At 43.4% G+C, this 14,700-nt stretch overlaps 2 protein-coding genes across 5 annotated transcripts; one reads left to right on the top strand and one right to left on the bottom strand.

The window, feature by feature from the left end:
* Positions 1 to 262: 262 nt before the first annotated feature.
* LOC109751215 (uncharacterized) lies at positions 263 to 4,257 on the top strand. Of its 4 annotated transcripts, none has more exons than XM_020310105.4 (4): positions 263 to 508; positions 963 to 1,044; positions 2,688 to 3,831; positions 3,916 to 4,257. In XM_020310105.4, exon 3 carries the CDS (start codon positions 2,694 to 2,696, stop codon positions 3,813 to 3,815), a length of 1,122 nt encoding a protein of 373 aa, XP_020165694.1. In that variant the 5' UTR covers positions 263 to 508; positions 963 to 1,044; positions 2,688 to 2,693; the 3' UTR covers positions 3,816 to 3,831; positions 3,916 to 4,257. The 4 variants fall into 4 exon arrangements, with proteins under 4 accessions (XP_020165694.1, XP_020165693.1, XP_040257218.1 ...); XM_020310104.4 differs by having other exon boundaries at positions 266 to 508; positions 2,693 to 3,831; XM_040401284.3 differs by having other exon boundaries at positions 299 to 655; positions 2,693 to 3,831.
* A 1,966-nt stretch (positions 4,258 to 6,223) lies between these two features.
* LOC109751221 (uncharacterized) lies at positions 6,224 to 13,347 on the bottom strand. The gene is made up of 8 exons (XM_020310110.4): positions 13,007 to 13,347; positions 12,011 to 12,149; positions 11,851 to 11,918; positions 10,930 to 11,337; positions 9,729 to 10,790; positions 8,346 to 8,558; positions 7,183 to 7,371; positions 6,224 to 6,631 (listed from the first exon to the last, which is right to left on the bottom strand). Exons 2-8 carry the CDS (start codon positions 12,147 to 12,149, stop codon positions 6,578 to 6,580), a joined length of 2,133 nt encoding a protein of 710 aa, XP_020165699.1. The 5' UTR covers positions 13,007 to 13,347; the 3' UTR covers positions 6,224 to 6,577.
* Between the last annotated feature and the right edge of the window lie 1,353 nt (positions 13,348 to 14,700).

The following is a 14,700-nucleotide window of genomic DNA, read 5'->3' as shown; positions in this document are numbered from 1 at the left end:
GGGTCAACATCGCCAATCTCCTCCCCACCAAATCGCAAAATTCTAGATTCATAACTCAGTTATTTTCTCCTTTCCTACTAAACCCATGTCACCGTAAGAGGTGCACAACACATACACAAACTTGTACGCAACATTGCATCTTTCATGAGGGCCTTTTTTCAATGCAATCCATCCACATCCATCCATCCACCCAAACAAAGATGACATACAAAGTTGGAGCTTTTCGAAGGGTTCAAAGATAAAAATCGAAGCTTTTCGCATAGAACAAAAACCGCCGTCTCCGGAGCAAAGGAAAGACGGGGCCTTTCACTCCTCTTCCTCTCCCCCTCTCCAGAGTCGTCCTGAGTCCTGACCTACCCAAGCCTCCAATCCAATCCAATCCGGCCGCCGCGGCGTGGCCTAGCCTCGCCGCCGGCCACTCACCCCTCCGCCCCTCGCCCGCGTCGCCGTCCCCGTCCTAACCCCCATCGCCGTCTCCGCCCGCAGCCTTGGGCGGTTACTATTTGAGGTATGGCCCCTTGGCTGTCCGGCGGTTGCTTAATCCCAAACTAAACCGGCGCAAATCGGTGCCCGGCGTCCAGATCTGCCCGTGGATCTGGGCGATTCCGCGACCTCCATGGCCTTGGAATCGCCGCCTCGTTCTCCCCGGGATAAGGTTGGGGATTTTTTGGTAGCATGGGACGGGGGTTATTGAGGTGTTAGGGTTCCATGGAGATAGATCGGGACTTTTTTGTTGTTGTTGGATCATCTCCATGTGCTCGCTAAAAGTGGTAAACGAAGCAACCTGATGTGCAGTCATTTGCTGCAAGTTGAAGAAAAATAAATCTGACACTTTAGAAGGGGGGACATTAATTCAAAGAAAATGCGTGCCGATTAGTGGGAAAGCCATGCGAGATTTAAGTTTGTTTGAGCATCTGTAACCATGGATGACAAACCTTTTTCATTGTGCAATGCAAATACAGGATCGGCGCCGGAGTCTGAGTTGAGCGCTTTCCGCAAAGGTTTCGGATTGCCTGTTTGGGTGTTCTTCAAGATTGAGCCCAGGTGAGAACTTCAAAATGAATGAATTGTATACAGCTGTTGTGCATGTCCAGCTGCACCTGGGTGAATTCAGTAATGCTATGAGCACAGCTTCGATCATGATTAGTGCTATTTTGAAGTGTCAACACATCATAGGTCTCAACCAGCTTGTTCCGGTGGATGCAAAGATCATGCCGTGCTGCATAATGTAATTGAGTAGCACTAGGGATAGTTTTGCAATAATGCTATGTATTTATTGTATGTCTTGATTCATTTTAAGGTACTCCAGCTCCTTGATCTGTTCCACTGGGTCAAAAATTTTAAGCAGGTGATGGTACATCATACAGGCTGTGCTTGATGTGAATATTGGAGATAGTACTTGCTAGTCTTAGTACGAATGATATGAGTCTGTTGAGAAAGCTAGCATTGGTGTGTGGGTGATTAGGGAAACATGTTTGTTGAGAATTCTGACATTGTCGTGTGAACTGTAGCATGGGTCTCAGCCGTTATCATTTCAATCAGTTTTTTTGGTGCTGCTGGTGAAAGATGTACTGTTCCATTCACTATTGCAAAGTAATATAAAGAATACTGTTATGTTACTTCGGCAAATGAAAAATGTTGTTTATGTTTTTTAAGGTAAACATGCTGTATATGGTTAAAATTATCTACATCGTTTGTCCTAGTATTGGACATGGATAACTTTTATAACTTTCTGATGATATATCTTATAATTTACTAATTACTACTACTCCCTCCGTCCCGAATTAGTTGTCTCAAATTTGTCTAGATACGGATGTATCTAGACACTTATACATCCGTATCTAGACAAATCTGAGACAACTAATTCGGGACGGAGGTAATACTCCCTCCGTCCGAAAATACTTGTCATCAAAATGAATAAAAAGAGATGTATCTAGAACTAAAATACGTCTAGATACATCGCCTTTTATCCATTTTGATGACAAGTATTTCTGGACGGAGGAGTAGTATTTTAAGGTGAACGGAATCTTATCAACCGTTTCCTTTACTTATTTGAAGATCATACGATGAGTTACTAAAACAAGGATAAATAAGTTCAAATAACATGATTGCAATTACACCTTTCAGTGCTTTTGCACATGTAGTTTGTGCTGCCACTTCATCAGACTAGGACATATATTGAACCGGAGCACCTAATTATACAGGTCTTGGACATAACAGGGGGCTAGGATATATCAAATCATCTAGTCTCTTGTATTAATCTCATCAGTTCTTGTTAAGAGTTTATTTCACCGCTCTGGTTAGTGTAATATGATTGCTGTTGGTTGAACATATGAATCAATTGGATAGTTAGATTCAATATCTGCAAGGTGCAAATTAATTATCTTAATTGATTGAAATCTTAACTGTATGTAAATTTTATATATAACTTGGACCGCATTGACTGAAGCTCAAACTTGTTAGTTTATTGATAACTTGGATGAGCAGAAAACATATAAATCAATTTCGTACCTTCACTGTTGAAGCTGGTTAACATAAGTTTTTTTCCCTTTGGCTGCCTTTCTGCTTTCAACATTTTCTGAGTCTTGTGTATATATCTCGAATAATTAGACTCAGTAAAGATGTAATCATTCCTAGATATGTTTCGATGTTAAATTGACTAGTTATGTTCTTCTAATTGGTCCCAGAACAGCATGTCCAAGATGCCAAATCCAGAGAAGAAGTTGTTCAGGATGCCAAGCGCAGATGCCGAGATGGCTGCACTGCACAAGGAATGGGATGATGCTCGGTGTCCAATTTGCATGGACCATCCTCACAATGCTGTGCTTCTGTTGTGCAGTTCTCATGACAAAGGATGCAGATCCTACATCTGTGATACAAGCTATAGACACTCAAATTGCCTAGACAGATTCAGGAAAATGAAAGTGAACCGCATGGACAGTTCATCACAGCCAAGCTCTTCCTTGCCTGGAGATACAAGTAACCAAAATGTTTCAGAGAGATCCCGTCTCGGTCCCAGTAGAGGGAGCCCCAGGCTGTTAATAGATGTACCTGAATTCCGTGAAAATCTCAGTCATGAACATGTCCGTAGCCCTGCAGCCGTATCTGGACAGCAAGAAGGAACTAACTATAATCAAGGTCCAGTAACATTGGAAGCTCTTATGGGACAAGTGACTGGGCAAGTTGAGTCAGCTGAGGCATCCAACTCGAATGAATTGATGTGCCCACTGTGTAGGGGTGCTGTGAAGGGCTGGGAGATCATCAAAGATGCCAGACAGTACTTGGACGAGAAGCCAAGAAGCTGCTCGCGGGAAGCATGCGCATTTTCTGGTACCTATGGTGCGCTCCGTAGACATGCCAGGAGGGTGCACCCCACTACCAGGCCTGCTGATGTGGACCCGTCAAGGCGACGCGCATGGCACCGCCTGGAGAACCAGCGGGAGTATGGTGACATAATGAGCGCAATCAGGTCGGCTATGCCTGGGTCAGTTGTGCTTGGAGATTACGTCATTGAAGGTGGGCCAAGTGCAGACGAGCGTGAAGACGGTGGGCCAAGTGAGCGAAGCGGGTCTCTGTTGACGACGTTCTTTCTATTCCATATGATGAACAGTGGTCCGCTGAGATCAGGAGATGAGCCAAGATCCTCATCAAGGGCCCTGAGAAGGCAGAGGCGCCGCTATCTGTGGGGAGAGAACTTGCTAGGCCTCCAATATGACGACGACGATGATGAGGACGAGGATAGCCTAGACGAGGAGGTTCAGAGGCCCAGGACTCGCAGGAGGTTTGTGAGGTCAAGGTCGGAGGAGCGGCGCTGACGCGTGGGCGACCATGGTAACTAAATCCTTCATCCACCATGAAGTTCTTTACCCCGTGAATTAGCGATGACCCCTTGCGCGTGATCTTTTGCCATTCCAGCCAGGGCGCTGGGTGACGTGCTGCTTCGAATGCCTAAAGTGCAGCACGGATCCTTGCACTGGAAGATCCAAGTCAACCGTGTCGCGTTTAAAGGGTTGGATGGTTGACCGCACAAGGCATGGCCATCCTCAGGGCATATGCTGGAACATGTGCTCGCTCGCTGTTGTGACCGAAGCTGCTCTCAATGCACCTCGCGTTGTTTGCTCAGCGCGTTACCTATATCCGTATCTATTGTATATATAGTGTTGGAAGCTAGTACCATTTACTGAATTCGTGCATGTACTGTCTTGCACTTGGTATCTTTGTTCAATTGAAGCTGGTAGGGATTGCATTTGGCCCTGATGGTTTTATGTGTTATGCTGGTTGTTCTATCTGTTCCGGTTATCGCGCTCCATGGTCTCCTGTCACAAATCTTTGGAGTGCCTAGTGTTGTTGGCTGATGGTTGTCTCTTTTCATTCTATTGGAACCCTTGCAGGATTATGCTCTGCCTGCCGGAAGTGGAGTTTTGAGCTCGGTCTAAAATCGGGGAAAAAATCAATAAATAAATGAATAAAATTCTGAATTTTTTTTTGGTGAAAACATCGACAAAAGTTTTACGTGCTCATGAAATCTCATCTTGAAATCACATTCTTGGAAGTCATGGCAAAGAAAACAAACTGATGCTCCAAAAGTGTTATTTTCGAAAGCATTTTGGAGTGTTCTTTTTTTTGCCACGACTTCCACGAATGTCTTTTCAAGATGAAATTTCGTGGGCACGTAAAACTTTTGTCAATGTTTGCACAGAAAAAAATTCAGAATTTCTTGACTGTTTTCTCTTTTTTCCTTTCTAATTTTCCTGTTCATATTTGAGCTCGGGAGCTGACTTTCCCTGCCTGTTCTGTTATTTTGCCTATTTGGAAAATAGAGGTTGACCCTGCTCCGGTCTCTACTTGCGAAAGTCCTCTTCCTACTCTGAGCTCCGGATGAACAGTAAATTCTAGGAAAAAAATTAAAACTTATATAATTTTGTTGGTGCAAACTTCAAAAAACACATTCGTGGAAGTCTTGGCAAAAAAAAGGAGCACTCTAAAATGCTTTCAAAAATAGCATTTTTGGAGCGTCGATTTTGTTTTCTTTACAACGACATCCAGAAATGTCATCTTCTGATAAATTTTTGCAAGCACACAAAACATTAGTCAAAGTTTGCACCAAAAATGTTCAGATTCTTTGAAATTATTTTACTATTATTTTTCGATTTTATTGCTCATTAGAGAGCATTTGAGCTCGGGAGTAGATACTCCGCCTTAGTTGACCTTTTTTAAAAATGTGCTTCCCTATTTGGCCTATAGAAAAATATTTCTTCCCAATTTGACACTATTAGTAATTTTGTTCCCTATTTAACACTTACATTTGAAATATGTGCAACTAATTTCACTTTGTGCCAGTACGTGTTAGTATGTCACATAGTGCACTAATGGTAAAATGGTTTTTCACATCACATTTAACATTGGTAGTGGCAAAAATGGACGGAAATGTCATAGGAAACAAGCAACTGGTAGGATCAAATAGGGAAGAATTTCTTTTTTGGGGCCAAAAATGGAAGCACGTTTTAAAAATGGGCCTCTAACATATACTTCCTATGTTGCAAAATATTTAATCCCTCCATTCCAAAATATTTAAAGTTTTAGTTTTGTCATAAGATAAACTTCTTTAAATTTAATCATGTTTATAGAAAAATATACAAACATCTACAACACCAAATTAGTTACACTAAATTCATCATATTATATATACTTCGTGTTATAGATATTACTAAATTTTTCTATAGACTTGTCAAACTTGAAGGAGTCTAGAACTTCAAATATTTTAGATACTCCCTTCCTGTCAGAACAGAAGACCCAGCCGTATTTTTAGATCATTAGTTTGACAAAAAAAAACTGAAATATATATTAATAACCAGTACACCATCAAATACTTTCTTCAAATATGAATTCAATTATATACTCCCTCCGTTCCGAAATAGATGACTCAACTTTGTACTAACTTTAGTACAAAGTTGGGTCATCTATTTTGGAACGGAGGGAGTACCTTTCATACAATATAATAGACAAACCATTGGTTAAATTGATGATATGTAAACACATGCCAAGTTTTGCCTATATACCGAAGCATGATCAGTAATATATTTGATCCTTTTAGCTTGACAATTCATCATAAATTGTTCTTATTTGCAAATTTTCACGCACTCCTCCATGAATTATTTGCCGGGTACTACGTATATTTTCCCTTTAGCAAACATGGCAAGGAAAATAAGCTCACAGAAAATGATAAACCCTAACAGGCATGCTACGTGCAGCCTTAGATATCATTTGCTGGTTCAATCCTTCTTGTCAACCAAAATATTCCATCAGCCACATACAACCAACCAAACGGACACACATGGCAGTCACCATAAGATTGTTGTACCGATTTGTAAAACTATCTTACCCCGACGACGGAAACTAGATATATATGGTATGTGTTTACCGGCAAACTATATATGGTCCATACAAAGTACAAACATTCTATAGCATATTTCAGGTTAACTTGTGTAGTAGCGCCCACTCGTCGGATCAAACGTTTCTCGTTCGACCGCGTCAATGGCTCGTTAATTTTTTGCGACATGGTGAAGAACCATCCGGATTAGTCCCAAGGCTCGTGGAGGTTCAGGCTCTCCATGTTCGCCTCGATGTCTCCCTGCGCACAGAAACAGGCATGGTCAGGAAATATGGCATGACAATGCAATGCAGCTGCAGGGTTCGGGTTCACTGTAAACGACCGCAGCAACTAGACAGTTTCCGCGGGGGTGGGGGGATCACCATACATTATATTTCAACCTTTCATACTGTAGCTTGTATGTTACTAGAATTGATGGATCATCAATAATACACATACTGGATTGAGATGGTGCAGACGACAACATTAGCCTGAACTTTCTGAATATTGACTGACAGCAATTAAATAACAACCGCTCTCTTAGGGAATATATGTGCATGTTCTCGGGTTCTACATCGTTTTTTAGATATTTGCCGGTTGCTACATACTCCCTCCGTCCCAAAATAAGTGAGACACTTATTCTGGGACGGAGGGAGTATATCTGAAGAACAGCTACAGTCAAAACGTTCACAAAATGCCCATGGTTCTCTTAAAATAACAGGACAGCAAAATATTACTCTTTCAATGTCTCCATCCATACAAGTATTACTTAGTAGCTTACCACACTACTGTAAAGAAAAAGATGTGCATACCATTGATTTCAAGTCATCTGTTCCAAAGTACGATAGTCTGGCTTCATGTAACGAGTCTGCATTTATTCCCTTGCGTGCACAGCGAGTGTTTTCCTTTTCTTCATAGAAGTCAAAGTCATCCAGAATTGATGTTCCATGGCGATAAGCCTTGAAAATTTTCAACACTTCCAGACCCTGGGGCAGGCCAATCTACATAGAAGAAATAAAGGATAAGATGAAAAGAAGAGAAAATATGTACAATGAGAACCTGAAGTTAAGTTGCAACAAAGCATATGACAAGAAATAAACTTGATATTAGTCGATTTATCGACAAATACAAACATAAGAAAGCAGTAAACTGCACGCGTTCCCATGTGCAATTATTTGCAGCTAGATTGCTACTAATCTCCACTGCGGCACTGCACCGATATCCAAGGTGTCTCTGGTGTATGGCGTGATGAGTTATCAGGAATTATCAGTGGATTTCGATATTTTACCCTTTTTAAACTTGCAGACACTTTTTAAGTTTGAAAGGTCGTAGGTGAGAGGTTGAACTAAAATTATTTGTCCAAACTCCATAGTTGCATCTCCTAACTGAATATTAGTTGCTACTCAGCTGCACATATGAATATTAGTTGCTACTCGGCTGCACATTCTTTGCAGTTAAGAACTAAATTTATCATTTACCGCCAACAGGCCAATACATATGCAATATTGATTTATTTTGATATGCTTGTTGTGTTGAACACAATAGTACTTGGCATTTGGAACTGAGGAGTTCAAATAGAATGTGAAATGGATGCACGGCATAGGAGATAACATTTCAACCTAGCAAAAGAAAACAAAATAGATCCATGTAGTTCTACTAGGATTCTGCTACTTTACTATACCTGCACTAGAAAATCGCTCGTGTTATTTTTTAGAAGAAACACAAAGTCAGGAAAGAGAGAAGTGGCCGTGTAAATGACAAAGGAAAGGCAGTAGTGTTAGCGCTATGCAACTAGTAGCATGTTAGATGGATCCAAGTAATATACTGATAATCGCATAGGAGTAGCACCTTTGTTCACAGGAGGAATTTACATAATCCTGCTACTCTGAACCACCCAAAGTAGCAACTTTTTCTTGAACAATTATTTCTTTCGAAAAAATTTACGGTGCAGAACAAGAAAGGCGAATCATGGTACCTCTTGAGTGTCCCTGCTGAATGTAACAGGTCTGTTGTCATTATTTTCTAGAGTGATATGTTTGAAGAGCCTATTTGGAATGTCCTTTACAATGTGCCAAACAACAGGGAAAAAGCCATTCCATTTATTTTGTTGCCAGAAGTCCATGGTCTTCTTGAAATCAACAGGACCTAACATCTCAGCCAATCCTACAAACTGCCCACTGGTATTAACCTGAAACAGAGAATACAATGAAAGGTTGAAACACCTGTCTCAAAAAAGAAAAAGAAAAAACAGTTCGTACAGCAGCATTACAACGAACGATATATTTCATCGTTTCATTCGAAAATAGTGAGGAGCATCAGTGAATTAAATGCATCTGCTTTGGATAAAATCATTGCTCAGGGCCTCTTTGATTCGCAGGATTCTAAAAACACAGGAATATGAAAAACATAGGATTAGAATGTCATGCTCATCTCAATCCTACAGGGTTTTGGTTTGTGTTATGACCGGCATATACTACAGCCCAGGCAGTTAGGGGCCTGGCCCAGTTATCTTATCGTTATTAGGGGCTTAGCCCAGTTATCGTATTTGGAGATTATATAAACTCATGTAAGGACCCGTTTTGAGATTAAGCAGAAGCAATCATATTTGCTCGGCTTCCCGAAGGGAGCCGGGAGACCTAACCCTAGCCGCCGCACCCTGCTCTCCCTCTCTCTCGCACACGTGACGACGGCGCCCCAGCGCCGGCGACCTCGCCCTCCTCCTCGCCAAGCCCCCTTCCACCCCTACAACCTACGAGCTAGACCTGGTAGGATCCCAGCTCCTATCAGTTTGTTTGATTGCATCATAGGAAAAACAAAGGATTCTTTCAGAGGTTTGAGTGGATGCTAGAAATCCTTAGGAAAAATTCATATAGGATTCAATCCTATGAATCAAAGAACCAACATAGGAAAAATTCCTAGGATTCTAATCCTCCAAAATTCCTATGAAAATCCTTTGAATCAAAGGAGCCACCAATCTGATGGCAAGCCTGTGGAGGGCACATTTCAGGGAAATTTGACTTCAGGAACTGGAAATACAGCACATATTTGATATAATAAGCCTACTGAACAAACAAAACAAAGGGTAGAATGCATATAAACATCACACTAGTAAGTATTACCTCCGAACCAAAATATAAGACATTTTTGTAGGCTAAACTAGCCTACAAAAAGCGTCTTAGAATTGTTTACAGAGGAAGTAAATCTTAATAGTGAAATAGGCTATCATTAACTACTAGTCTTGCTTGATTATCTCAGTTGAACATATAAGTTATGTGATACCAGGGCACTTAAATGCTTTTGCTGCTCTGAAGTGGAAAATAATAAACAATTAGAAGAAGGGCCTTTAAATATTACTCACCGAAAACAAGAGGAAGACAGGACATTTTGTACCCTTTTCCTTCATTAAAATCTGGGCATCATGGAAAGCGGTATCCAGCTTACTGTTCCCATTTGGTGTACTTGCCCAAACATTGTATTTGATACCTTTATGAATATCATCTTCACTATATGACTTTATCATGAAGAACTTGGCCTGTTCATACTGAATTGAAAAGTCTGATTTGTTAAATTGGTCTCTACGGACCAATGGGCTCAAGATATCTTTCTTCGCAGTCGGTGTTGATGTGTTATTCACTTTGCTTGCACGGGGACCACAGACTTGGTCCCTTATTTCCTCAGAATTTCTCGGTGGGTTATCCCTCCTGCCATTTCTGTAGTTGCTAGTGCTGTTTACAACTCTATTAGACACCCGTGGTCTTGTGCCAGTATGTCTGGTTGCAGTCATCTTGACTTGCTGATTACTAACAATACCATGGGCAAAACTGTCTCTTGGCTGCCTGTTCCCACGAAAAGGACCTTGCTGGTAGCTTGATAATCGACGTGCCTCAGCATCATGGCACCTCTGACCAGAATACAAAGGTATCTTATCTCGGCAGCGCCAATGGTGAGACATTGTTGGAACCTCCTCACCATAACCTTGTCTACTTGAGAACGAGGGGATGTCTGCACCATACTGCTGCCACTGTCTTGGGTATGAAATGCCATTAGACTTTTGAGAAGACAGAGAAGGGATCTCATCACGATAACTCTGTCTACGTGAGAGGGAGGGGATTTCAGCACTGTAGTTCCAATGATTTGAGCGTGAAATGCCATTAAACTTCTGATTAGACAGAGAAGGGATTTCATCGCCATAACCTTGCCTACTTGAGAGCGAGGAAATTTCAGCACCATAATGCCATTGGCTTGAGCGTGAAAGCACCCCACTGCCATTACACCTCCGACTAGACAGAGAAGGGATCTCATCGCCATATGTCAGCCCTCCAGGTAGTGAAGAGCCCCGGCCCCCATTTTCGAAGCACCATCGACTTGAAAACGAAGTAGCCTCGTCAACACAGCGGCCCCCTCTGGGCATATCAGCTATCTGTATCAATGAGAATTCGTCAACAAGGGATATATCTATACACAAAAAGGTTTTGACTGTTTACTACATATGTCAGATACACAACAATATATGCATGTAATCTTTGCTTTCCAGTGCAACTAATGGTCCAAAGATATACCTCACTGCGGCATTCAATAGATTGACCATTGCAGTTTGCGAAGGGAGTAAATCGATCCAATCCTTTGTAGTGCTGCTCTGAGTGACAATCGAAGCTACAATCAACTTTAGCTGCTTCAGTATACGATCTTCTCATGTGAGGACCAGTAGTAGGACATGACGCAAGATAATCATGCCTTGGCGCAAAGATATCACTTTTGGTTCCGCCTTTTGCCATTACATGACCTGATGCATCTCGATTGCCTGACATCGCTTCCAGTGATGAAGAAGAATCCCAAGAACAGCTCGATAAAGGAAGGTAAGGGCGCTGCCTATCATATTCACTTTGTGGTGACATTGCTTCCTTGGGATATACATGTGACCCAATGTCAGTAGCATACTTGCACTCCGAAGACTCTGCTTCATAATCCTGAGAAGGGAGGAGTTGTTTGAATCTCGGTAAACAAAACCATCCAGTGTAATATAGAGCATGTTATTCACAAAGTGCATGGCTTCATTAAAACATACTTTACTTTGCACATACTTGTCGAACAAGTGAACAATAACTCTATTCATTGTGCTATGTTAAACAATGGCACATCTGAGCACATGCATAAAATGCAGCAACATCTCGCACTTAAAAGACCCATGAGAATGTGAATGCATATTCCGCTCCTGAATTAAACTGAGTGTTCATATCATACTGACAACAAGCTGAAATGTCAAATAATCTTGGTAATAAATACAATGTCCCTGGGTGTGTTATGCTTGAGTAATTAAAGATTCAATATATTTATCTAGTCAGTTGGACTATAGCAAATATTTTTAGTTCAGAAAAATAGAACCCAAATTAGAGAAGAGGTAGTGTTTGATTCATTTTTTTTATAAAATAGACAGTGCTGTAAAAATGTACGAGTAAACAACAAAGGGTATACACTCATACCAGAAACGACAAAGCCCTGTTTGCATGAGAAAGAAAATCGGCATCCTCTTCACTCTTCACACCGTCCCCTGCAGGATGAGAAAGGAATTGACAGCAAAATAAGAACCAAGAGCCGAAAGGTTGCCTAGAGACTTGATCAGATTATAACCGGTACACATACACGGCCAAGGCGAGGAATCGTCGTCTCCCTCGGCAGCCGCATCACTCCAAATGTTTTTCCTCGTGAAGATGGAGGCGCCGTTATCTGCTTCTGGCGTTGCTGCTGCCGCCGAGGCGGGCGGATCAAAGGCTTCCTTCATCTGCCAAACAAATGCGGCTTAGTAAATGCAAGAACTGATGCATGTATCATTGGATAACACTATGAAGTCCTGGTTCATTTGTGAAGTGCTGCAAATGGCCAGTTCAAGGGTGAAGTACTCAGCATGTCACAACAGCTACATATCCTTGGATCATTTGCTTGTACTTGTAAAAAAAATCCCTGACGACGGACGGCCGTGTGCATGCGCATAACTTGACACACATTACATGCAGGATGCAGGCAAATGCTTCTGGTTTGTTTTGCTAGTATACAACAGTCATCATCACCTCACCTGGTCATCAGGTGGATCTATCTAAGAAGATGCCACATTCATTCATTCATTCATAAAGGTGGCATCAAGCAGCCATCAGATGGCACCCCCTGGTACAGGTAGATGGATGTTTTTAATAAGACCAAACCCTGACAGACACGGGGCAGATATTCTAGTAGTACCGATAAAGACCATCAGCCATCCATCCAGCCAGTGGGTCAGTGAGTGAGTGAATCGATCCACACTGCCGCGGACAAAATCTGACCCCGCCGGAAGACGAACATTGGAGTCTTTCTTGGCCGCACGCATTCCCGGCGGCCGTCGCCCGGCCTGACCGTCCGTCTCGATCAGCACGCGCACACAGTGCTGGGGGGGACTTGATGAGGAAAAAAAAACAAGCCGCGCCTGGCACGGAACCCTAGGACGGACGGACGGATTCGGGGGCGGGGCGGGGGAAACCGCCGGCCGGACGCATTGGATTGGATTGGATATATAGACATAAAAGGAAAGAAGAAGAAGAAAAGGCGGCCGCGCGGCGGGAACTGGTGGAGAAAAAAAGGGGGACGGGCCAGCACGATCCGGCGTACCTGTGGGCGAGGGGACGGAGAGGCCGGCGGCCGATCGATCCCCACTCCGTGCTAGCCCAGTGCCAGCGCCAGCGGAAGAAGAGGAGAGGGACCGCCGCGCCGAGGGATGCACGCACGGCGCCTGGTCTCAGCTTGCGGGAGATGTCGCCGGGGGGATGGATTTGTTTGGGGAAGGGAGGAGGGATTTGGGGAGGGGCCGATAAGACGGGACGGACGGAGGCGAGGAAGAAGGGAAGAGTGGGAGCGAGCGGAGAGTGCGTGCGTGCGCCTCCCTCGCCGAGCTTCGGTTACCCTTCCTGCGCTACTCGGGCCCGGCCCGGCCCGCCCACACGACCCTCGGCGGTCGTGCAGCAGAGGAAAGCCAACCATCATCATCTACTGGACCGGGCCGGGTCGTTCTCTGGGTATAAAGAAGCACGCTAGACTTCCCTTTTTTTTTTAAGGTGACCAATGCCTTTTAAGAGACCACGGAAACAGGAAAGAAAAGATTTGCAGTCTAGCAAGAAAGCGGATGCGCTAACGCGCAACGGCTTTCGCGCTAGCTGCTCAATCGGTTGCTTGTTTTGCTCTAGCCAGCCGAGGGGTAAGACGAGATCCTACGATTCACTTTTGTATCTTTAACATTCCACTTCACTCCACAAGGGGGATCATGCATGGATGAAGCAAATCATGACAAGCTGGGCCTACTCCTTCCCAACCTTCTCGACCTCCACCGCGTTTTTGATTCTTGGCGATTTGACGGTGCAGCGGCCGACAGGGGGTCGAGGGAGAGGCGGGATGGAGAACTATATATGGCGAGGCGAGAGGCCGGCGTCAGACGTTTGAAGGGGAGTCGAGTGAGACAAGACAAAACGAGCTGGCTCGATTCGTTTTTTTCGTGCGTCGGTGTTGGGCCCAAATGATAGTTTGCATGTAATTCGCTGCTCTAATAGGGGTAGGGACTTAGCATGTCTATTTAATCCCAGTTGATTCTAAAAAAGAAGTTAATTACAATTTTACCCTAAGAATAGTTCATTCCAATTCAATAAGTTGAGAAATGGTCCAGATTTTTGCCGCAAGACTTTTCCTTCAGGTGCTGGCTGTTAGGGTTTTTCCTCACGTCTATGTTGAGATTGTCTTAACCTTGCTGATTAAGGAGCGGCCTTTGCACCGCTTCCCGGCCTTGGAACTTTTGTTAGGGTTTCCTGATTTGTTCATGAGTTTCTCTTGCGATGGCGCTTCGTCGTCTGGTATGGCGGAGTAGGAGGATTTAGAGAGTATGGTGAAGATCATGTGCCTCAGTGCCTGACAGAGGAGGATCTGGTCGAAGTGATCGTCAATGAGGATGCCTTGCCGCATGAGGTTTGGATCAAGCCGCTGGATGAGAATCTATATAGTATGCAATTCTCCTGGCTCGGAGATTGGGAGAAGGTGATGAATGGTGGCTCTTGGACCTTTCGCGGCAATAGCATTCTCATGGCACCATATGATGGTTTCACTAAGCCGTCGACCATTGAGCTCAATCACCTGACACATGTGGATCCAGATTCATGATTTTCTAGATGGGTACAACCATTTGGTGCCCTCCCTGGCTGCAAAGGTCGGGGAGTTCTTTGCTACTAAGGGAGCTCCTTTGATTTTGCAGTTTTTTTCTACACTCGACTAAAGATTGATGTGTGGAAGCCACTCGCTGGTTGGGGGAAGCAAGAGGGAAA

The sequence above is a fragment of the Aegilops tauschii genome, chromosome 2 (assembly GCF_002575655.3).
Source record: "Aegilops tauschii subsp. strangulata cultivar AL8/78 chromosome 2, Aet v6.0, whole genome shotgun sequence".
NCBI classification, from domain to species: Eukaryota; Viridiplantae; Streptophyta; class Magnoliopsida; order Poales; family Poaceae; genus Aegilops; species Aegilops tauschii.
This window is presented reverse-complemented; position numbering and strand designations above follow the sequence as displayed.